The sequence below is a fragment of the Leptopilina heterotoma genome, unplaced genomic scaffold, assembly GCF_015476425.1.
Source record: "Leptopilina heterotoma isolate Lh14 unplaced genomic scaffold, ASM1547642v1 Lhet_134, whole genome shotgun sequence".
Lineage (NCBI taxonomy): Eukaryota > Metazoa > Arthropoda > Insecta > Hymenoptera > Figitidae > Leptopilina > Leptopilina heterotoma.
In genome coordinates this window covers 2,098,162-2,122,330 of record NW_025110853.1, presented here as the reverse complement: position 1 = coordinate 2,122,330, position 24,169 = coordinate 2,098,162, and the positions used below count along the sequence as shown (strand labels likewise).

General features: G+C 30.0%; 2 protein-coding genes across 2 annotated transcripts in view; one reads left to right on the top strand and one right to left on the bottom strand.

Annotated features, from left to right (window-relative positions):
- The window catches only part of LOC122513113 (G protein-coupled receptor kinase 5), a 668,663-nt gene that overhangs the window by 173,179 nt on the left and 471,315 nt on the right, over window positions 1-24,169 (bottom strand). The gene's annotated exons all lie outside the window — the stretch shown is intronic.
- LOC122513139 lies at window positions 1,052-3,796 on the top strand. Its single transcript, XM_043629412.1, has one exon. The coding sequence runs from the start codon at window positions 1,052-1,054 to the stop codon at window positions 3,794-3,796; it is 2,745 nt and encodes a 914-aa protein (XP_043485347.1).

The window sequence follows — 24,169 nt, the reverse complement described above, 5'->3', positions numbered from 1 at the left end:
TGTGCCCACGCGTTGCAAATCGAAATAATGAATTTTTTAAATGTCGCGCATTACTAGATACGTGTTCAACTGCTAATTTTGTCACTGAAAATTTAGCAAACAAATTGGGTTTAATAAAAAGAAAATGCTCGGTTCCAGTAGAAGCTCTAAATGATATGACAACGGTGACATAACATGTAGTCACGATAACCTTTCGTTCAACTTACACTGAATTTGAAAAAACCCTTGACTTCTTAACAATTCCTTCTATATCAAATTGTATCCCGAGCGAACCAATACATCGCGAAAGTTTGAGATTGCCTTCAAATTTACCTCTTGCCGATCCAGAATTTCATATTCCTGCTCCAATTAATATGTTGATTGGTTCTGGACCAACATTGTCTCTGTTATGCACAGGGCAAATTAATTTATCAAAAAATCACGAAGACATTTTTTTGCAAAAAACGCGATTAGGATGGATAATTGGAGGAAACTTTAATTATTCAAAGCAAGTAAATTCAGCAAAATGTAACTTAATTAACTTGCTCGACACGTTAACTCGTTTTTGGGAAATCGAGGAAGGAAATAAAAATGTAATTTGGTCGAAGGAAGAAGTTGAATGTGAAGAATTCTTTCGCAAAACGGTAAAACGCGTTGAAAACGGTCAATATGAAGTCGCGTTATTGTTTAATTCCAAACTTCCGGAACTCGGAAATTCGTATTCAAGAGCTTTAAAACGATTAAAAGCTCTTCTTTATAAATTTGAAAAAGATCCTGTTTTCGCAAAAGAATACACAAGAGTAATAAATGAATATATTACTCTCGGACAAATGACTGACGTTACGGACTCAGATGATCCAAATGACGGATTTTAATACCACATCAAGCTGTGATTAAAATTTTAAGTTTATCAACAAAATTTCGCGTTGTTTTCGATGGTTCGTTTATAACGTTGACTGGTATATCATTAAATGACGTTTTAATGACAGGACCAACGATACAAGACCCTTTAATTAGTCACATTATTCGTTTTCGTAAATATAAATACGTCATTATAACTGATATAGAAAAAATGTATCGACGAATTTTTGTTCGCGAAAAAGACCGAAAATTTCAAAAAATTCTATGGAAAGAAGGTGAGGCTGTTAAAACGTACACGTTAAACACAGTCACATTTGGTTTGTCTCCGGCCCCTTTTCTAGCAATCCGATGTCTTTATCAACTTGCCGAAGACGAAGGCGATGAATTTCCTTTAGCACGTGAAATTTTAAAAAATCACTTTTATGTCGATAATGTTTTAACTGGTGGTGAAACCATTTCACACACGATTCAAATGCGAAACGAACTAATTGAGATTATGCGTCGTGCTGGATTTAATCTTCGTCAATGGGCCTCTAATAATGAGGAAATAATTCGCGACATAGATAAAGACGATAAATGCGTTGATTTTGAATTTGATAAAGAACAAACGGTCAAAACTTTGGGAATTACTTGGGACGCGAAAAACGATGTCATTAAATACACGGTTAATCCCATCGAATCACATTTGGTAAAAACGAAAAGGAACATTCTTTCCGAAATAGCAAAAATTTTCGACCCATTAGGTCTTTTAGGTCCAGTCATTTTATTCGCAAAACAAATAATGCAAGAACTTTGGAAATTAAAATTAGACTGGGATGAATCAGTACCCGCTAATATTTTCACCTTATGGTCGCGGTATTGTAATCAGTTACCAGCATTAAAGGAGGTTATGTTCGAAAGAAGAATTTTAATTTCTGATTTTATTAAAATTAAATTACACGGATTCAGCGACGCCAGTGAGAAAGGTTACGGGGCTTGCGTATATTTAAGATCATTTGACGAAAATGGAAAAATTCTTGTCAAATTAGTGTATGCAAAATCGCGAGTGGCTCCGTTAAAAACCGTTTCCTTGCCGCGTCTCGAATTATGCGGCGCGCAATTGTTGGTTAAAATCGCTGACGAAGTAAAAAAAGACCTCAAATTAGAATTCGATTCAATTACTTACTGGACTGACTCAACTATCACTCTTAACTGGATTAAAACGTCTCCTCACTTATTAAAAACATCTGTAGCGAATCGAGTTTCGGAAATACAAAATTATTCGTTACCCGAACAATGGAGACACGTATCTTCGAAAGAAAATCCAGCCGATGCGTTATCACGAGGACAATTACCGTACGACTTTCTCAAAAATCATCTTTGGTTTAACGGCCCAAATTGGCTTCAAACCAAAGAAGAATTTTGGCCACAATCTCAATTTGAACAAATGAACGAACTTCCTGAAATAAAAAAAAATGTTTGTCTTTTGTTAAGCGAGAAAATGCCTGAATTTTTATTATCCTTTTCTTGTTATTCTTTATTATTGAAAGTCATAGCATATTGTTTGAGATTTAAATATCGAAAAAACACAGAACTTTTGGATATCGATGAATTAAATCGAGCTGAGAAAAGGATAATTAAAATAATTCAGACATCATCTTTTGCAAATGAGATTCGACTATTATCTCAATCAAAAGAACTTTCCAAGGGAAGCAAAATCCTTTCACTTAACCCATTTTTAGATGAGGAAAAAATTCTGAGAGTGGGTGGAAGATTAAAACATTCAGATTTGCCATATGCGGTTCAACATCCTATTCTTTTGCCTAAATCTCATGCGATAACTGATCTTATCATTCGTAATTGTCATTTAAAGAATCATCATTCAGGAATTCAAACGACCCTTTATTCCATGAGACAAAAGTATTGGGTAGTGGATGGTCGAAGTGTGGTACGAAAGGTTCTTCGTAAATGCGTACGATGTTTTCGAACAAATCCTCCAAAGGTTGAGTATATAATGGGTAATTTACCGAAGGTTAGAATTACGGAGGCACGACCATTCATAAATGTAGGTATTGATTATTGCGGACCCTTTTTCGTGGAAGAAAAGTTTAGAAATCGCAATAAAGTAAAAATTTATGTATCTGTCTTTGTTTGCCTCGTAATTAAAGCAGTACATCTGGAAGTAGTCAGCGATTTGACTACCGAAGGATTTCTGGCCGCATTAAAAAGATTTATAGCACGCAGAGGAAAACCTCTTAACATTTTTTCTGATAATGGGACTAATTTTGTTGGAGCGAACAACCAACTTAAAGAAATCTATGCTTTGTTCAATTCTAATGAGCATCAATCAAAATGTTTCAAGTTTTCAAGCGATTTATGTGTGCGTTGGCATTTTATTCCACCTGTTTCTCCCCATTTCGGAGGACTTTGGGAAGCAAGTGTCAAATCATTTAAACATCATGTTAAAAGAGTAGTAACCGATTCTTTATTCACATTTGAAGAATTTAATACTTTTACAATAGAAATTGAAGCCATTATGAATTCCAGACCTTTAACTCCTATCTCAAATGATCCTAATGACCTTCTTGTTCTGACACCTGGTCATTTCCTAATCGGCGAATCGTTAACAAGTATTCCTTCTCTTGATGTCACTACAACTGCTACAAACCGGCTTTCCAATTGGCAACATCTGGAGAAGATTCGACAACACTTTTGGGCCAGGTGGTCCAAAGAATATTTAAACGAATTAAATATTCGCTCAAAATGGACTAAAGGTCAACATTCGATCCAGGAAGGGACACTTGTAATTATCAAGGAAGATAATTTACCACCAATGCAATGGAGATTGGGTCGAGTAATAAAAATGCATCCTGGAGATGATGGAATTCTCCGGACAGTGGTAGTAAAAACTGCCAATGGCGAATTAAAACGCAATGTAAAGGGATTATCACCCTTGCCCATCAACGAATTTATGTAATTTCTAGTTGATCACTCCGTTCTCAACGGGGGGAGTATGTTGTGTTGTACACAAAATTTTACAATATTCAAAATAATGAATAAATTTAAGATAGATATTTTTCAGTAAAAAATTGTCAAAAATATTTATGACTTTACAACTTCTATACTTAGGTCTAGTACCTTTTTTTTATAACTTAAACTCACAGATTAAGTAATAAAATTGAACGTGTTTTTGAAGTTATTTTTGGGATTAAGAGCCAGATGAGTTTAGATTTGGAAACTATTTTGACAATAGACATTGTACTCTGAACTTTATTGCACTTAACGGACTTCTCATCTGTTCGTAATTAGGGCCCAGGACCCTTTACCTGAAACTGTACAAATTTAGCTATATCCCCTCTTTTTTGCACTGTATCCCCACTTTTAAACTACAATCTCAGGATAGAAAACCGATCTTAGATCCAGGTTAGTCAGTTGCTCTTCGTCTTTGTAATAAACTATACATTGAATAAACACTTATAGAATCCGTAAAATAATATATGCGTTTCATTTACACGAAATCCAATGCATCTTTTTAAGTAGAGTTGCATAGTTAATTAAATTCTAACTTTTTGTAAGAAAACTAATTCAACTAAAAAACCATCGGGTTTTAGGTTACTTGCGTTAAAATGCAAAAATATTGTTGGTCTAAAGCGTCTAAGAGTGTAAATAAAATATCGGAACTGTGCAACGAAAAATATGTGTTCATTCTGTACCAAATAGTGTCTAAAATTAGGGATAAATCTGAAAGAAGTTGAATTTTTTGAATGCTTTTGATAGTCATAGGAAATTTAATTGACAGTTTTCTAAATTTTAGTGAACGAGTTTTATATATATTGATGACAGTTTTCTAAATTTTAGCAAGCAACTCGTCATTGATTGTGACTCAAAGAATGTTATCCATTCAATGATTTTGTGTCCCGTTTCAAAGTAATATACTAGTCTATTAATGATTGACGGACTTTTTCTTTCCGTGTAGGTTTTAAAATGAAAAAGTTATAAAGATTTCAAAAAAAAAAATTTTAGTCCAGGTTGGCCATTAGGGGAAAGGTGTACGAGATGATCACCTGGGGCAAGATGATCCTTTTGAATTTTGGAGAGCCTATTAGCGCCACCTTTTAGGCAAATACGGTAATACGTTGCCAATGACATATCTACACAGTAAAAAGTAAATCTTAATTTAAGAGCTGCCTTAAATTCAACACTGTCTGCTATAATGTTAAAGGATACGAAAAACGTGCGTAAATTCAACATTGACTGTCTTAAAAATGTTGCATCTTAATTTAAGGCAGCTTTCGTGCCTTAAAATAAGATTTTCTTTTTACTGTGTATGAATCAGTCAAACTGTCATGACAACCGCGTCATTAAAAAAATTCTATTGGAAAAAATAAAAATTTCATACTTTTGATCTAAGGAAAGCTTAACTTTGGGCTTAGATAACTTTTGTTGTAGTAGCTGAAATTCCATGTTTCTTGTACTCACTCAATGGGTGTACAAGATGATCCCCCCTGATTCCTATGTATTTCGTCTCACCTCAAAGTGAATTTTCTAGTATTAATAAAAAATTCAATTTTTCTCGCTTCTTATATGTTTTTATTATGAAAACAAACTTATCTAAAACAAAAAGTTGCCATCTACATCTATTTTATTAATTTTCTCGTTGTAGACAATGCCTCGTAATTATAAAATAGGAAAACAAATCGTGGTGAGTGGTCAAAAGCGTTTATGGCCTAAATAAAGTATATTCAACATTGATACACTGTTATTCCTTCAATTTAGACTCCTTTTCCAATAATTGGGGTAAGATAACCCTTACGGATAATCTTGCCCATACCATGGGGATCATCTTGGACACCCCGGTGTCCAAGATGATCCTTTTGTAAGGTTTTAGAAAAATTAAATTTAATAGTAAAATATTAATTAGCTGCAAATATTTCAAATCAGAATAGTTAGATAGATTAATAAATTATCTAGTAGTGCGTACAAAAAAACCTCGAATATGTTGATTTTTCTTTGAATAATAGGTTTTTTCCCTTAGGGGGATCATCTCGTACACCTTTCCCCTACAGTCAAGGTCGGTCCATGTTTGAAATTCAAAGGGCATCACGGTTGAAAAATAAAATAACATGTTTAGAGTTACGGAAAATTGATCCTTTATTGTTTACAGATTGTAACTTAATGAAATAATAAAATAATAAAAATAAACAATATAAAAAAATTAATAAAAATAAAAAAAATTTTGCACTGAAATATTAATAAAATTAAATAAAAATAATTATAAGATTATCAATTATTATATTACACAGTGCAACAGAATTTCACTTTTTTGTTATTTCTGGGATCGCATAGGGTGACTTTTATAGGTTTTTTGATGCTGAATGCGAATCCGTAATCATAATTGTTCCATCACCCTAGGTTTTAGAGAAATTTAACCTTGAAAATTGAAAAAAGGACGTTTTTGGGATACTTTTTGGATTTTTATCAGGATACAAAAATTTTTTCTAGGTTTTTCATGATTTGCGTACGAAAGCTCACATCCTCCTCAACAATCTCCAATTTAAACATTTTAAAAATATCTATTTTTTGATGAGTTTTCTTTGTTTTTGTTAAATTATTGTTAAAAAATCTGAAATGATAAACAAAAAAAAACAATGGTCAATTTATTTTTGATTTTCCTAAGAATGTAATAGTTTCTTTAATGAATAATGGTATCTTCTTGAGATTTAATTGGTTAATATTAATAATATTAATATAGGGTCCGATGCACCGGAGAAAAAAGTTATGATATGAGCCATGATATGTTTGAATCACAAATAAGCTATAATAATATTAATATTATGTTAATATTTTTCTCACTGTTATCCCATTTGACGTTACGATGCGAACTTCAAACAAGGATAGCTCATCGAGAAATAGATATTTTTAAAATGTCAAAAATTGGAGATTGTTGAGAAGGATATGAGCTTTCGTACGCATATCATTGAAACACTAGGAAAAATTTTTGTACCCTGATAAAAAACACAAAAATACCTCAAAAACGGTATTTTTGCTGATTTTACGATGCGACGCGAACTGCAAACAAAGATAACTCATCGAAAAATAGATATTTTTGAAAGGTCCAAATTGGAAATTGTTAAGGAGGATATGGGCTTTCGTACGCATATAATGAAAACCCTAGAAAAAATTTTTATACCCTGATAAAGAACCAAAAAGTACCTCAAAAACGGCCTTTTTTCAATTTTCAAGGTCAAATTTTTCAAAAATCTATGGTGATAGAACAATTCTGATTACGGATTCGCGTTCGGCATCAAAAAACCTATAAAAATCACCCAATGCGATCCCAGAAATAAAAATGCTGTTGCACTGTGTTATGAGTTATTCAGAATTGCAGTTTTTGCAAATGAAGTAGCTCGTCCTCATCTTTGCGCATTTTAAACACAAAGTAGCCGAACTTGACAGAAAGTAACATTACCGAATTGTTGTAACCAAAAAGAAATACGTTTCGGGATTCGATTTTTCACTTTGTTTTTCTTTTAATCATAAGTCCCACAAAATTTCTGCATGCTTGCCTTGACAATTCAATTTTTTTTTATCTTTTATTAATGATTTTTCACATGATGCACAAAACTTTTTTTGAGCTTTTTTTGTACCGACGTCACAGAAAACACAATTTTTGATTCTCCGAAAATGTAATTGAACAAAAAGTTAGGTTTCACTAAGACAAGCTTCAAAAAGCATGTGCGTAGGTAGCGCTAGTGAACTTGTACAAAAAATCGCGAATGGCCTACCTAGACAGTGGTCCAACTTCGTCTATACTCCCCTAATAAAATAGTATTCTTTGCGTCAAGACGAATCGATTGGTCTATATAAAGTATAAATTGTATGAGAATTTGCAAAGTTATTCACAATTAAAGCCAAAAAAATTCGCATTTTTATGAAAAATCAGTTCTTTCAGCAAAATTATGTTACTGTTCAAGAAAATATTATTATTTATTTGAAAACGAATTAAAAATCTTATTCTTTGAATCAAGACGAATCGATTGATGTATATAAAGTATATATTGTATTGGAATTTATAGATTGAATCAGTCCAAAATAATTTATATTTTTTTAACAGTACAATGTTTACCGTTTGATAAATTTGTACACTACCGTCCGATTATGCGAACGCTAACATCTCGAGCTATTAAAAAACACACCCGCACAGAAACAGTGATAACTCGGTTAAAAATGAAGCTAGATGCTTTTTTTAAGTTGCATTGGAAAGCTTATTAAATTTCCAATGAAATGCTACTATATTAAGTCGTATTGCATAAATAGGAAGCGCGATATCATGTTATGAAGACAAAAAATAATTCTATTTTTTTCGGAATTTCTTACCCTGACTTTGACTCCTGGCAAAATTTAGAAAAGTTGATGGAAAAAATTGTTACTTTCACAGACTATTCCTTGTAACCTAAGCTTTAAATAGAGACCAAGAACAGCAAAAAATATTTACGGGTTCCCGAGATATTACAAAAAGAGTCGGACCGTGCAAAGCAGAATTTTCAATCATCGATTTCTCTAATTCGCCGTTGAGTCAATTGCGTGTCTGTGAAAAAAGTGTCGAACATTAATTTTACCAAGTACATTCTTACTGGATTCCACTTTTTAAATATCAATATATAATAAATTAAATTAAAAAATGAATCCCAGTAAGAATGTACTTGGTAAAATTAATTTTTGACCCTTTTTTCACAGACACGCAATTGACTCAACGGCGAATTAGAGAAACTAGTCACTAATTTTGCGCGCTACGCGCACGCCCCCTTTCTTTCTGCTATTAAAAATGGAAATGTCTTTACATCAAAAAGTTTCTAATATTACTTTAACCCTTTCACGCCCATGGGACATATACGTCCCACCTACAAAATCCTCAATGTCTTTGAAGAAACTTAATATTTTTGAGTTTAATTTAGTGCGTTCTCTTCAGGAAGAATAGGGCTTTAAAAATAAGTAACCTAGATCATGTTAAAAAATTCCTATTGTTTAAAAAAATTCATAAATTATTGTTAAAAATCATGAATTTTTAAAATATTTTAAAATCGCCTAAAAATTGTTACTCGGGGGTTTTCGGGGTCGCTGATTACGAATCCGGTGCTAGTTTTTCAAAATTCAAAATGGCGGATCTAATATGGCGGACGACAAATGTAAAAATTAAACGGATTAGCATGAAACTTGTTACTCGGGGGTTACTAGGGTCGCTGAATACGAATCCGGTGTTATATCTTTAAAATTCAAAATGGCGGATCCAATATGGCGGGCGTTATTTTTAAAATCGTTTAGTTTCACCAGAAACTTGTTACTCGGGTGTTTTCGGGGTCGCTGATTACGAATCCAGTGTTATATTTTTAAAATTCAAAATGGCGGATCCAAGATGGTGGACGATTTTTTTAAAACATTTTAATTTCACCTGAAACTTGTTACTCGGGGGATTTCTGAGTCGCTGATTACTAATTAGGTGTTAATTTTTAAAAATTCAAAATGGCGGATCCTACACGGCGGACGACAAATGTAAAAATTGTTTGGATTAGAGGGAAACTTGTCACTCAAGGGTTTTTATGGTCTCTTATCACGAATTTGTAGTTTATTTTGAAATTGCGATTGTGTATTTATTTATTTCTGTCAGTAGATGGACTTGTTTCTTTCTACTCTCACTGGATTCGTAATCAGTGACCCCGAAAACCCCCGAGTAACAAGTTTCTGGTGAAACTATACGATTTTAAAAATAACGTCCGCTATATTGGATCCGTCATTTTAAATTTTAAAAATATAACACCGGATTCGTATTGAGCGACCCTGAAAACCCACAAGTAACAAGTTTCTGGTAAAACTAAACGATTTAAAAAAAATCGTCCGCCATCTTGAATCCGCTATTTTGAATTTTTAAAAAATGATGTCATATTCGTAATCAGCGACCTCAAAAACCCCCGAGTAACAATTTCCAAGCCAATCCGATCAATCTGTAAAAAAGTTGCCCGCCATATTGGATACGCCATTTTAAATTTAAAAAATTTTATAATTCTGATATCAGATTCGTAATCAGCGACCCCGAAAACTATGAATAACGTTACACTTACGTTTTTTTAACCGTCCAGTTATGCCTGGGTGTGAAAGGGTTAAAGATACACACATAACGACATAACTATTAAAAACATTTTATCTTTAAAGGATTAAAGTTTGTTTTAAATTTTTTATACCTAAATTGTCTTTAAAGGATAAAATTTTGTTTTAAATTTTGTATACCTATTCCCTTTTTGAATAATATGTTCTGGTAATATAACATTATCATCTGCATCATTTAATTCACCATTGCCAACTTTAAGTAAAAAATCTACAAACTCCGTTTCTTGTGGTAAAGCTCTCATATTCTTTAATTGGTAAAGTTTGTCGAAAATCTCCGCCTAGAATTACAATTTTACCACCAAAAGGTTCGTTGAAATTCATTATATCTCTTAATAGATAATCCATCATTTCTAAAGCATATTTTCGAGCCATTGGTGCTTCATCCCAAATAAAAACATCTATATTTTTTAAAAAGAGGCCTTCTTTAGATTAAACTTTAATGTTTGAAGATGAATCACTGTATAATGGAACGGGTAAGCCAAAAACTTTATGAACAGTTTTTCCATTAGGAAGCAGAGTCGTAACTATACCTGTAAATGCCATGATGCAAACATTTATTCCTTTACTTCTTAACAAATGCTATAGCATAATGTATAAAAATGTTTTTCCAGATCCTCCAAAACCATCAACATATAAGCACTTAGAACCATCAAAAGAAGAATCCTTTAGGGCATCAAGTACATAATCATCTACAAGTTTTTGTTTTACATTTAATTTAGCATAACTCTGTTCTCCTATGTTAATATGTTCTGCAATATTTATATCATTAACTTGTTCAGTAAAAATTTCATCTTGTATATCTAATAACCCCTGAAAGTCAGTTAAATTATATCCTTCGTTAAATAACATTGTTTTAATATTTCTATAAGCCCTTTGTTCAGCTTTAATGTCGTTTATTTTTTAATAATCTTCTGACATTTGACCCTTAAATTGTTCGCATATATAGTTTATCCGGATGTACAGGATGATATTGAATTAAAATTCTTGTGAATAATTGACGAAGTGAATGAGGCATCATCCATAATGCAGCTTCTTCCATTGTCCTAATCCACTCACTATCATCTTCTACAAGTCCTAATTCCAAACAAGCAGTTGTAAAAGATTCATAAACAACTCCATTAACAGTTCTCAAACTTTCAAAAGAAGTTGCTCCTTTTACTGTAAGCAACAATAATCTAAGATGAAATAACTCCAATTGATGTGCATTAACTGAATACATTCTTCCCAATACTTTTTCTTTACGAATTCGTTGTTTCCATTCCAGAGATTTCGTTACCCATATATAATGCTCTGGTATATCTGAATAATAATACTTTTGAGCATTACTATCTCGTTGGTTAAGTTTAAAATAATCTAGAAGTTTTGTATTTTATTTAAATCGAAATGGGTAAGCGATTAACGCATCATGCCCTTTGAGAATATATTTATATAAATATTTAACAGACTTAATACTCAAAACTATTTCTACATTAATATGGCAATTAAATATTTCTGAAAGTTTAGGACAATACGGAACAACATTAGAATTATCAACAATAAATCCATTTGGTCGTCTTAAGTGTTGCATTCGATCGAGAAATCGCTCGAAAAAAACGAGAAATCTCGTGAAGAAGACAATGAAAAAAATTGAATGTGATTTATCATTCAATTTTTTTCATTGTCTTCTTCACGAGATTTCTCGTTTTTTTCGAGCGATTTCTCGATCGAATGCAACACTAGTCGTCTATACGCTTTATTATTATTTTTTCGACGACAATGAACATAGCAATTTTCTTCAATTGTACTTTCTTCTTGGAAAATTTTTGGAAATTTTTTTGAACATTTCCCATCAATTAAACACCAATCTCTACAAGGTCCGTGAATATTATTTTGCATTATTATTTTATGTAAAATAGGATTGACATTTTCATCAGGAATTTCTGCAGAAATATAACGATCAACACTTTCAACTGTTAATATTTTAGAATTTTTTTTCAATATAACTAACAAATGAATGTGTGGCAATCCTTGCTTTTGAAATTCAATAACATAAACATAAGATTTGACTTCTCCAAATAATTTATTATCTATAATAAGTTTAAGTAGATGTTTTTTTACTTTTAATGCGAAAATCCTAGTTACTATATCAGGTCTATCAGCAGCAGTTTGATAGAGGAATAAATTTTCCTGTATCTCTTTCCAATTCGGATTACACGTTGTAATGGGCGAAAGACGGACTTCGGGAAAAGCCGAAGACTTTCGGCAAGAAAAAGTGGGGCGTCTTTTCATTATCACTTCTGTCATGAGTAATATGACAGAAGTAGAGATTCGACTGGTCGGTCCGACTGGAGAGAGGTAATCTTAATGACCTCTCTCAACGTTAATTTTATCAGTTCTTTTATTGAAAGACTCTTATTCAAAAATTATTGTGTGTGTTAAGTTTGAATTTAATTGTAGTGGGGACGCCCACGCAAGTGTGTTTATCTCTCTTGTGATTACCAGAAATCAGGATCAAATCCATCAAAGAAGACTTCAGGACGAGTTAGCTGTTACGGATATTTACTGCGAATAAGCCACGCATTTTGTAGCGACGAAAAAGGTTGGTGAATGTTACTGTGTGTGGGTTATGAGTGTCCGGTTATTAATTTGAAAAGAAATTAGTCTAATCCCCGCTATATTGTAATTGATCATTGATGTGCATTTCTGATCTTGGATCGACAATCTGCATCAATATCAATTCTTCTTTTCGAGTTCAATTGGAGAGGACGATTTAGTTTATACCGTTGAAAAGTGTGTAGAGATTTGAGTTGATTAAATAAAGAAAAGTAATTGTCATTGAATCATCATTGTCATTATTTCGATCTCACATTCTCTTACAAATTTATTTAATATTTCTTTTGTTTGAAAACCAAATTATCATATCAAATATAATATAAAATATTACAACGTCATTATGATAAATAAATCTGTTCTACCATGACAAGCAACAATAGCCATCGAATCCTGATATTGTTGCATCATATTTCGAGGTGATCCTATAAAAGTAGAAGGCAATATAAGCGTTTTTCACACGTGTACATCATTTTCCAACACATGATTGTGTAAATAATCCATCAGTCCTTTATATCTTTCACTTCTCACTTGAGCTTGATTATTTGCACAAAATCTTAATCTATCTTTTTCTATTTTTACATAATTGTCAACCACCTATTTGATTAAATTCTTTATCTCTTACAGCAATATTGTATTTAATGTAGGCAGATCTAGAAATAGTATGATTTCTACTTCTGTAATCACTATCACTACGAATCATCTTATATATTATATTAAAATGCTTCCTTCGTCCACCAAAAATTTTTCGTTCAACGTTTTCAGCAATATATGAATACTAAAAAAAAATATATATTATATATATAATATATATATATATATATATATATATATATACTAATTTTCACTTAAAAATCCATTTTAAGACGATTTTAAGGGTTTTTTTTAAAAAAAAATTTTTGAAAAAATTTTTTTTTTTTTTTTTTTTTAATTTTTTAAAAAAAATTTTTGAAAAAAAATTTTTTTACAACCCCTTCCAAGTTTGAAAAATTGATAATGAAAGGGGTATAATATTTATACCCCTTCCAACTTTCCAACCCTTTTTTTTTTTTTTTTTTTTTAATTTTTTAAAAAAAATTTTTGAAAAAAAATTTTTTTACAACCCCTTCCAAGTTTGAAAAATTGATAATGAAAGGGGTATAATATTTATACCCCTTCCAACAATACGTTAATTACTCACACATATGAATTCCTAAGAAAATTCTGAATTTTTAACGACGTTGAAGTCCACAACGTTTATCAACGAAAAAAAATATTTTTTTAAATAGAAGATTTAACTAATATAACAGATATCAAAAGAAAAGTCACAAACACAACAGAAAGCAAATATCAAAACTCAAAATCATAAAAAATTACATTTTTTTACAAACTTAAAATATCAACAATATGTATGCAAACTAGACCAACTTGACAACAACATAAATGTAAAAATTAGAGTTATGAATTGACCAAGGATTTTATTTTTGGAAATGACTCCTAGTGAGTCTCCTAATCATCCTACACAATTTCAAAAAAAATCGCTGCCCGGAAACTCTCAATTTTTTGACCTAAAAAATCAAAAATGGTTTCTTTTTTGCTATGAAATCACCGAGAATTTTAATACAAAACTTTCAAATTTTTCTATTTTTCTATTTCCGACAGTAATATTTCTTTTTAAATAACTTCATTCTTAAAAAACAATCATACAATTATTGTTATTTATAAATTATTTATTGAATAATTTTATTTAAATATTTCAATATTAATTGCCATTTAAAAGAATTGAGTTTACAATTTTCAAAAATAGATGAACTTCAAAAGGCTAAAGGCTTTAATTTGAAATTTCATAAACTTTCAATTTTTAATGAATGTAATTAGAAACTTTAAAAAACTTAGATTTTTTCAAAATTTTAATAGTTCAAATTCTTCTTAAAATTAGTAACATTTATCAATATATCGTCGGTTGGGTGCAGAAAGATGCCAATTCAGACTAATTAACAAATAGAAATTTTTTTTATACAAAATTTTTTTTTCACACAAATTTTTGTTTATTTAAGTAATATATGTCGATTTTGGTAAAAATTATTTTGAATTTAACAATTACCATTGTTATGAACAATTACATGAACAATAATCAAGTTTCTTTGACATTTGTAAACATTTTATGCATTTTTTAAACATAAAATGTTTATATAATATGTACATTCTTTCAAAAACTTTAAAAATTTATTAGCACAAACAATTAATAATTTGTTTATAACAAATGTAATTACATTTGTTATAAACAAATTATTTACTTTTTAAACAAATAAATGGCTCTACTTGATTATTGATAATTAGATTATTGTTCATGTAATTGTTAATAACAATGGTAATTGTTAAATTCAAAATAAATTTTACCAAAATCGACATAGATTACTTAAATAAAAATAAATTTGTCTGCAAAAAAAAAAATTTTTTATAAAAAAGTACAATAGTTATTTGTTAATTAACATTGTTTGCAACAATTTAAATAAATTGTATTATACATTATTATTTGTCTGGTGGTCATGCTAGACTAATTTAAATTGATTCCAATCATCTGCAACGAAAAAATAAAAAAATTAACATGATTTTTTCTAAAAATATTGTAAATTATTAACTTTGAATAACAACAAAAAAAACAATTTAAAATTCAAAAATTGGTTTAGAGGAATCTCTTAGAAATTTTATTCCCTTCAATTTAAGACCAAATCCATGAAAATCCGATAAAATTTGTAGGTTCCAGACAATTGCAAACCTTGCACTGAAATATTTCAATCTTTCAGTGAAATGTTCAGGAAATATCATGTGCTGTGTGGGAAGTGTACCTAATGTGAAACGGCAGTCTGACGAAAAACCTGGCTTACCTTAATTTAAAAGCGAAAATGCAATTAAACATTTCTTATTAAATTAAATGCTATACACAAATAATTTTTCTTATAGCGTGTAAAATTTTTTGAAATAAGTAGAAATTTCGTATGACCAATTTTAATTGCACTTATTTTATTTTTGTAATACTGTCTTATAATAGGGACGAAATTGTAAATTGTCCCATAATTGGGACCTTTACCTTATATTTCTTATTTCTTAATCATAATTCTTAACAATTAACAATTTTCTAATATTTTTTATAAATAAAAAGCATACAAATTTGTATAATTTAGATCAGTCAAACGAAGTTTCTTATAAAAAGCGTATAAAAAACAAAATTTATTTGTTAATCATAACTTTTAAAAAATTTTTTAATTTTCCAATTTCAAATATTATTTTATTATAAATCATGAAAAATACCTGCATATTTTCTATTTGTCAAACAATATTTTCTAAAGAAAGAAAACAAAACCGTATGGTTTTGTTTTCTTTTTTTCAAAAGTCAAACTTCAGATGTGGACAAACAGAATGAATGAATTATTGATTATTATATTTAATAATAAGTAATATATATATATATATATATTATATATATACTATATATTATTTATTTATTATTTATTTCCTGTGTGTTTCGCATAATAGGAACATGCAAATTAGACTGGTCGTTAATTTGCGAAATTTTGAATTTATTTCATTCCACCCCCTAATTCGCTTCCAAATGTAATAAAAATGAGCTACGCGAAAGAAGAGCTCATTTAATTAATATTAACCCGTGCCTGTAGAGGGTTAAAGTTTAAATGGGGTTTAACATAGGTTTAGTGCATTTATTCAGACTTTATATTCTAACTTTTGTTTTTATTGATTTTTTTGTTTACAACTCTGCATACTTACAGTTTAGGATGTGCTAAAACCGAATATGTAGTCAAAAATAAGTTTTGACAGGTGACAGCTGTCAAAAATGCTGTCAAACTTTTGACAAGGAGTATTTAAGTATTTTATTTAATTATTTTACATTCATTTAAATAAGTTTAAGTATTTTCTAGACAATTGAGATCAAACTAAGTGGCAACATGTCTTTTTGACAGTTGACAGCTGTCAAAAAATGTCAAACTTACAAAATTTTAGCTTTCTTTTTTCAAATAAAATTATTCTTTAGACTACTGAGATCAAACCGAATAACGGAATATCATTTCAACAGATGACAGCTGTCAAATATGCTGCCAAACTTTTGAAAATGAGATTTTTTGAAGTATTATGCAATATTTTACTCAATTTTAATTTTTTTTAAACACTAAGATTTATTTAAATGGCAACATGTTATTTTGACAGATGACAGCTGTCAAAAATGCTAACAAAGTTTTAAAAACAAGATTTTTAAAAGAAAAAAAAGGCTTAACTGTTGATAGCTAATTAGGTCTATTTATACTAACCATAAATAGCGCAGCCCAATACCATGTAATTCTATTATTTTAGTAAAGTTTTCTAATAAACTATAAATCATATTTAACTTACGTTTCATTTATTTTCCAATGTCAACATATTCCCAAGTAAATAAATAGCAAAATATAATTACTGTCTATTTGACCTAAGGATCTTTTAAAAATCTCGTTTTTAAAACTTTGTTAGCATTTTTGACAGCTGTCATCTGTCAAAATAACATGTTGCCATTTAAATAAATCTTAGTGTTTAAAAAAAATTAAAATTGAGTAAAATATTGCATAATACTTCAAAAAATCTCATTTTCAAAAGTTTGGCAGCATATTTGACAGCTGTCATCTGTTGAAATGATATTCCATTATTCGGTTTGATCTCAGTAGTCTAAAGAATAATTTTATTTGAAAAAAGAAAGGTAAAATTTCTAAAAAAACTAAAATTTTGTAAGTTTGACATTTTCTGACAGCTGTCTACTGTCAAAAAGACATGTTGCCACTTAGGTTGATCTCAATTGTCTAGAAAATACTTAAACTTATTTAAATGAATGTAAAATAATTAAATAAAATACTTAAATACTCCTTGTCAAAAGTTTGACAGCATTTTTGACAGCTGTCACCTGTCAAAACTTATTTTTGACTACATATTCGGTTTTAGCACATCCTAAACTGTAAATATGCAGAGTTGTAAACAAAAAAATCAATAAAAACAAAAGTTAGAATATAAAGTCTGAATAAATGCACTAAACCTATGTTAAACCCCATTTAAACTTTAACCCTCTACAGGCACGGGTTAATATTAATTAAATGAGCTCTTCTTTTGCGTAGCTCATTTTTATCACATTTGGAAGCGAATTAGGGGGTGGAATGAAAGAAATTCAAAATTTCGCAAATTAACGACCACTCTAATGCAAATAATAAGTGTACCTAATGTGAGACGGTAGTCTGACGAAAAACCTGGCTTATCTTAATTTAAAAAGTAAAATGCAAAATAAAATAAAATGCGCAGTAGTGTTCTGTCAATGTCACGCATGCGCAGTAGTGTTCTGTGAATGTTACGCATGCGCAGTAGTGTTCTGTTAATGTTACGCATGCGCAGTAGTGCTCTATTAATATTTGGCATGCGCAGTAGTTTTCTGTCAATTAATTATGTGTTATGTATTATGACATAATTATGTCACGCATGCGCAGTAGTGTTCTTTCAATGTCACGCATGCGCAGTAGTGTTCTGTCAATATCACGCATGCGCAGTAGTGTTCTATCAATGTCACACATGCGCAGTAGTGTTCTATCAATGTCACGCATGCGCAGTAGTGTTCTATCAATGTCACGCATGCGCAGTAGTGTTCTATCAATGTCACGCCTGCGCAGTAGTGTTCTATCAAAGTTACGCATGCGCAGTAGTGTTCTATCAATGTTACATTAATTAATTAATTCTTAATTATTGTTTAAATGCAATTACCAATAAACAAAATATTTCACTTTTTAGTGATAAATTTTAAACAAATATAGTTTTTTAACAAGTGATCACACATAAATTTCATTTATTGCAATTAAGAGCTTATTTTGTCACCTTTCAAACACTTTTTTAAAAATTATTGTACGCTAATTTTTAAGAAAATTATCGTTTTTTGTTTTAAAAAACAGCCAATTTATAATTATAATAATTATAATTCTATTACACTGAAGTCTTGGTTATACGGAAATTGGTTATACGGAATGTGATGGCGCTGAAACGGGATGAGGGGTGAAGGGAAGGGTCGTGCTTGACTCGATGATGTCAGTAGCGCACCTATCACTGGATTCTTTTTTTCCCCTTGATATAACCTAACCTCAAAGTTGTTAGTGAGCTATCAGACAATATTAATTAATTTATTTATTTGTCTACAAATGTAATTTAATAAATTCAAATTATCAATTTTACACTATATTAATAAATTTCAAAGGTATAAAAAAAAATTAGCAGGCGATTCTATTTCAACCGAGGGCAAAAAGAATCTTCGTACTGTACTGCATATTTATACTTTTTCGTCAAGGTGACCTATTTGGATTATACGGACACACACCCGAGTTGTCCGTATAACTAAGACTTCAGTGTATTTCTTTAAATATTTTATTGTAAGCTGTGATTTTTTAATTAGAACTAGATAATTGAGTTTCTCAGATATTTTTTTATATGTACTAAAATTAATTCAAGTGTTAAATAATCTAATTTTTTTTGTTTAGTTTCCAGTCCACATGAAACTATCTATCTGAATTTAGTTTCAGTTCAACTCGTAAATAAACTCAGTTTGTTAATTTAATAGTTTTGTGCCAACTCAGAAACAAATTAGATTCATAGGAAAATTAAAAATTGTACCCGAAATAAAAATATTTGTAAATAAACATAAAAAAATAAATTATTATAATTAGAAAAAAATAATTAATAAAAACAAATAAAAATAAATAAATAAAATATAAACCGAGCGAGCGTTAGCGAGCGAGGAAAATATCGCTAGTATTAATATTATAACCCTTATTTCCAAGTGGATAACATATGGGATAAATCCATGGTTCAACATTCGGATCTAAATTACTAACCAATTTCAATTCATTTGTAGATTTATTATAAACCGTTACATAAGATTTTGGTGTTTCTCCTTTAGAGTTTGTATTAAAAATTGCAGCAACTTCATTAAAACTTTGAAAATTGTATCTAATGTTATCAAAGCCTTTTTTCAACGTGAACAATAGTTGTAACTCAGGAATTCCTTCATTTTTTTGTCTTGCTAATTCAGCTTCTATTTGAATTACCTCTGACATCATCATGTAAGATTTTGTGTATGCATTAGAATTTCTCATAATATTTTCTATAGATTTTAAAACGTATTCGTACAAATTTCCGTTACTCTTTAATCTGTATCTGATTGATTCCTCAGGGTCATAAATAAATAATTGACTAAAACATGGATCCTCACCTTTATCCGGATATAAAGCACTATTAATTTGATATTAAATTTGACCTTGAATTTTGTAATAGATTGGTCCTCTTCTTCTGCCATTAAAATTAATTACATTAGCATTTAAAGATGCAAAAGAAAAAGAATTATTATACAGCCTTATATTCTTTTTAAAATGACCTGATTTTTTATGAAACCCTTCTAACAAAAGCCTTAATTTATCTGGATATTGTATTGAAGTTAACACAACACCTCCATGACTACAGCAGTCATTAAAAATAACTTTTTTACCAGCAACTTTTTCATCTTTAAAATGTTTAGCTTGACAATGTGTGCAGTAATAATTCATCGGACCTAGATAATTTTCAACATTCAACTCATTTTGAATTTGATGCTTTAATACTCCTTCACAATAATTTCTTTGACATTCAGTATTCTTTGTTTTTAACAAAGAACTTGTAACACTATTTTTATTTTTTAATATAAGGTTCTCAGCATATTCTATTTTGGATTCGACTTGAAGTTTTTTCTTAGTTGAAGTATGTTTTTCACCTAAATAATTTAATTGTATGTTTTAATTTTTGCCTCTAACAATAACTTTTTTGAATTTCAGCCCTACTTTGTCTAAGTGTTGTTGATGCAATATCCTTTGTTAGACATTGTTTTTTTATTTTATAAAATTTACTTATATCAAGGAATTAAAATTTTAAAAATTGTAATATTACATTAGAATTTTAACATCAAGTTTTATACATTTAATTATACATTTTATAATTTCCTTTTATCCAATTTTAACAAATTTTGCCTCTTATAGAAAATAACAACAAATTTACAATTTTCTCCTTATTCAAAACTTTCAAATTTTTCCTTCTATCCAATATAATCAATGTCCAATTTTGTCTTTCATCCAATTTAACTAATTTCCAATTTTGTCTCTTATCCAATATATAACCAATTTACAATTTTTCCTTTTATGCAATTTAACCAATTTCCAGCTTTCTTTTTATCCAATATAACTAATTTCCAATTTTGCCTTTTATCCAATTTCTAGCTTTGTTTTTATCCAATATAACCAATTTTTCCTTTTATTAAATTTAACCAATTTCCACCTTTGTTTTTATCCAATATAAACAATTTCCAATTTTTCCTTTTATCCAATTTAACCAATTTCCAATTTTGTCTTTTATCCAATTTAACCAATTTCCACCTTTTTTTATCCAATATAACCAATTTCCAATTTTGCCTTTTATCCAATTTAACCAATTTCCTGCTTTGTTTTTATCCTATTATACTTACTATTCACAAAATCACTATTTACTAATTCACGAAGTATTCACAAATAATTCACTAATTTAACTTTATATTCACTCACATATAGTGAGTGAATTCACCTGTGAATTATAAAGATTTTTTAATTTAATTTTCGTTGAAGACACGTAGAGGCCAATATATATATATATATATATATATATATATATATATATATATATATATATATATATATATATATATTAGACCTGTATTAGACCGTACGAAAGATTGCCACAAACAATACGAACCCTTGAACAATAACCTTTGAAAATGAGGGTTAACTCCGAGAACCCAGGTAATAACATTTTCTTTCTTCTTTCATCGCAAGGAAAACTATAGATAAAAGTCAATATATATATACATATATATGGGACGTTCCATGTCAACCGGATCAGTTCTCTGTACATAATTCTATGGGATCAATTGTAACGTGTAAGGTATTAAAATGTTCGTCTTGAAGTACTCTAACAGTTACAATCTGGCCTTTTTAAAAATCCAAAATGGCGGCCAAGTTCTGACAGATTATATGTCTGAAAAGTAGAAAATATCTAAATAAAACTTCATTTAAGAAGAAAGAAAACGTTCGAATTGGTATTTCATTGATCACCAACACTGCTAGAGGTCTAAAAAATCAAAATATGTTGACACTTTTCAAAATTTTCAGAAATACAAAATGGCGGATCCAATATGGCAGACTATTTTTTAAAAAATGACCCAATTTACTCGAAACTTGTTACTCGGGGGTTTTTGGGGTCGCTGATTGCAAATCTGAACTCAATTTTCAAAAATACAAAATGGCGGATCCAATATGGCGGACTATTTTTTTAAAATATGACCAAATTTATTCGAAACTTGTTACTCAGGGGTTTTTGGGGTCGCTGATTACAAATCTGAACCCAATTTTCAAAAATACAAAATGGCGGATCTAATATGGCGGACTATTTTTTTTTAAAAATGACCACATTTACTCGAAACTTGTTACTCGGGGGTTTCTCAGTTAGCTAAGTACAGATATTAACTTAGTTTCTCAAAGTACAATCTTTAGAAATTCCTTCTTTTTTCTCTGTGCTTTGAAAATTGTTACTGTATAAACATGTTTCTTTTAAACTTAGCATTACGTAATATTATCTTATGCATAGAATACAAACATGTTTTAATATTTTGAACGCAATAAACTTGAAGCAGTAATGTTGAAATTTTATTTAAGTCTGTATGTTTTGTCAAAATTTAGAACGAAATGTTTTTTCATCTACACTGAATGAATTTTGGTCAGACTGTAAGCTTTACATAGGAGCCGCCAGATTTCTCTGTCTCAGATTTCTCATCTCACCTCAAAACAGGAAGAATCTTTTCCCGAAAGGTGAGCAGCAGCACCTAAGGAGTTACTGCTTACCCTTCGGAAGTAGATCTTTGCTTTTGGAGGTATGATGCGATCCCTAAGACAGAGAGCTCTGGCGGCTCCCATTTAAAACTTGCACTCTGCCCAAAATTCTTTCAGTGTATTTGAGGTTTTTGTTGATTAAACATACACATTATTTTGGTTTTAGTTCTGCAAATTTTCTTCAATTAATTTTAATTTTAGAATTTTTATATGCTTAAACAGTTCATTAAGTAGATTTAAATGTAATTACAATATTTTCTACATAACCTGTTTCTGACCATCCATTCTTAGGTTTAGTCTAGTTAGGCCATTCGCGATTTTTTTGGACAAGTTCACAAGCGTTACCTACGCGCATGCTTGCCGAAGCATATCTTAGTGAAACCTAACTATTCGTTCCATTACAATTTCGGAGAATCAAAAGTAGTGTTTTCTGTGACGTCGGTACAAAAAAGCTCAATGAAAGTTTTGTCCATCATGTGAAAAACCATTAATAAAAGATAAAAAAATGGAATCATCAAGGTAAGCAAGCAGAAATTTTGTGGGACTCATGGTTAAAAAAACAAAGTTATTTTATTATTTTATTGTTTACAAGCTGTAAACAATAAAGGATCAATTTTCCGTTACTCAAAAAAAGGTGGTCCGACTATACTGCCCTATATAAGTGTGAAAATATTAACAGTATTCATTGTAAATTGTTCTTAACCTTTACAGTGTGATTATCAATTCATAAAGGAATCAGACATTCATTGAATCGTGCTTGCAAAAATGTTCCGTTATTTTGTACTTTTGAAAATTGAGTTCAGATTTGTAATCAGCGACCTGAAAAAACCCCGATTTACAAGTTTCGAGTAAATTAGATCGTTTTTAAAAAAATACTTCTTCATATTACATCCATCATTTTGTATTTTTAAAAATTGGGTTCAGATTTATAATCAGCGACCCCAAAAACTCCCGAGTAACAAGTTTCGATTAAATTTGGTCATATTTTAAAAAAATAGTCCGCCATATTGGATCCGCCATTTCGTATTTTTGAAAATTGGGTTCAGATTTGTAATCAGCGACCCCAAAAACCCCCGAGTAACAAGTTTCGAGTAAATGTGGTCATTTTTAAAAAAAAATAGTCCGCCATGTTAGATCCGCCATTTTGTATTTTTGAAAATTGGGTTCAGATTTGTAATCAGCGACCCCAAAAACCCCTGAGTAACAAGTTTCGAATAAATTTGGTCATATTTTAAAAAAATAGTCCGCCATATTGGATCCGCCATTTTGTATTTTTGAAAATTGAGTTCAGATTTGCAATCAGCGACCCCAAAAACCCCCGAGTAACAAGTTTCGAGTAAATTGGGTCATTTTTTAAAAAATAGTCTGCCATATTGGATCCGCCATTTTGTATTTCTGAAAATTTTGAAAAGTGTCAACATATTTTGATTTTTTAGACCTCTAGCAGTGTTGGTGATCAATGAAATACCAATTCGAACGTTTTCTTTCTTCTTAAATGAAGTTTTATTTAGATATTTTCTACTTTTCAGACATATAATCTGTCAGAACTTGGCCGCCATTTTGGATTTTTAAAAAGGCCAGATTGTAACTGTTAGAGTACTTCAAGACGAACATTTTAATACCTTACACGTTACAATTGATCCCATAGAATTATGTACAGAGAA

Bases quoted from the DNA above. Each gene is read 5' to 3' on its own strand.
- LOC122513139 (XM_043629412.1), top strand. From the start codon at position 1,052: ATGTATCGACGAATTTTTGTTCGCGAAAAAGACCGAAAATTTCAAAAA.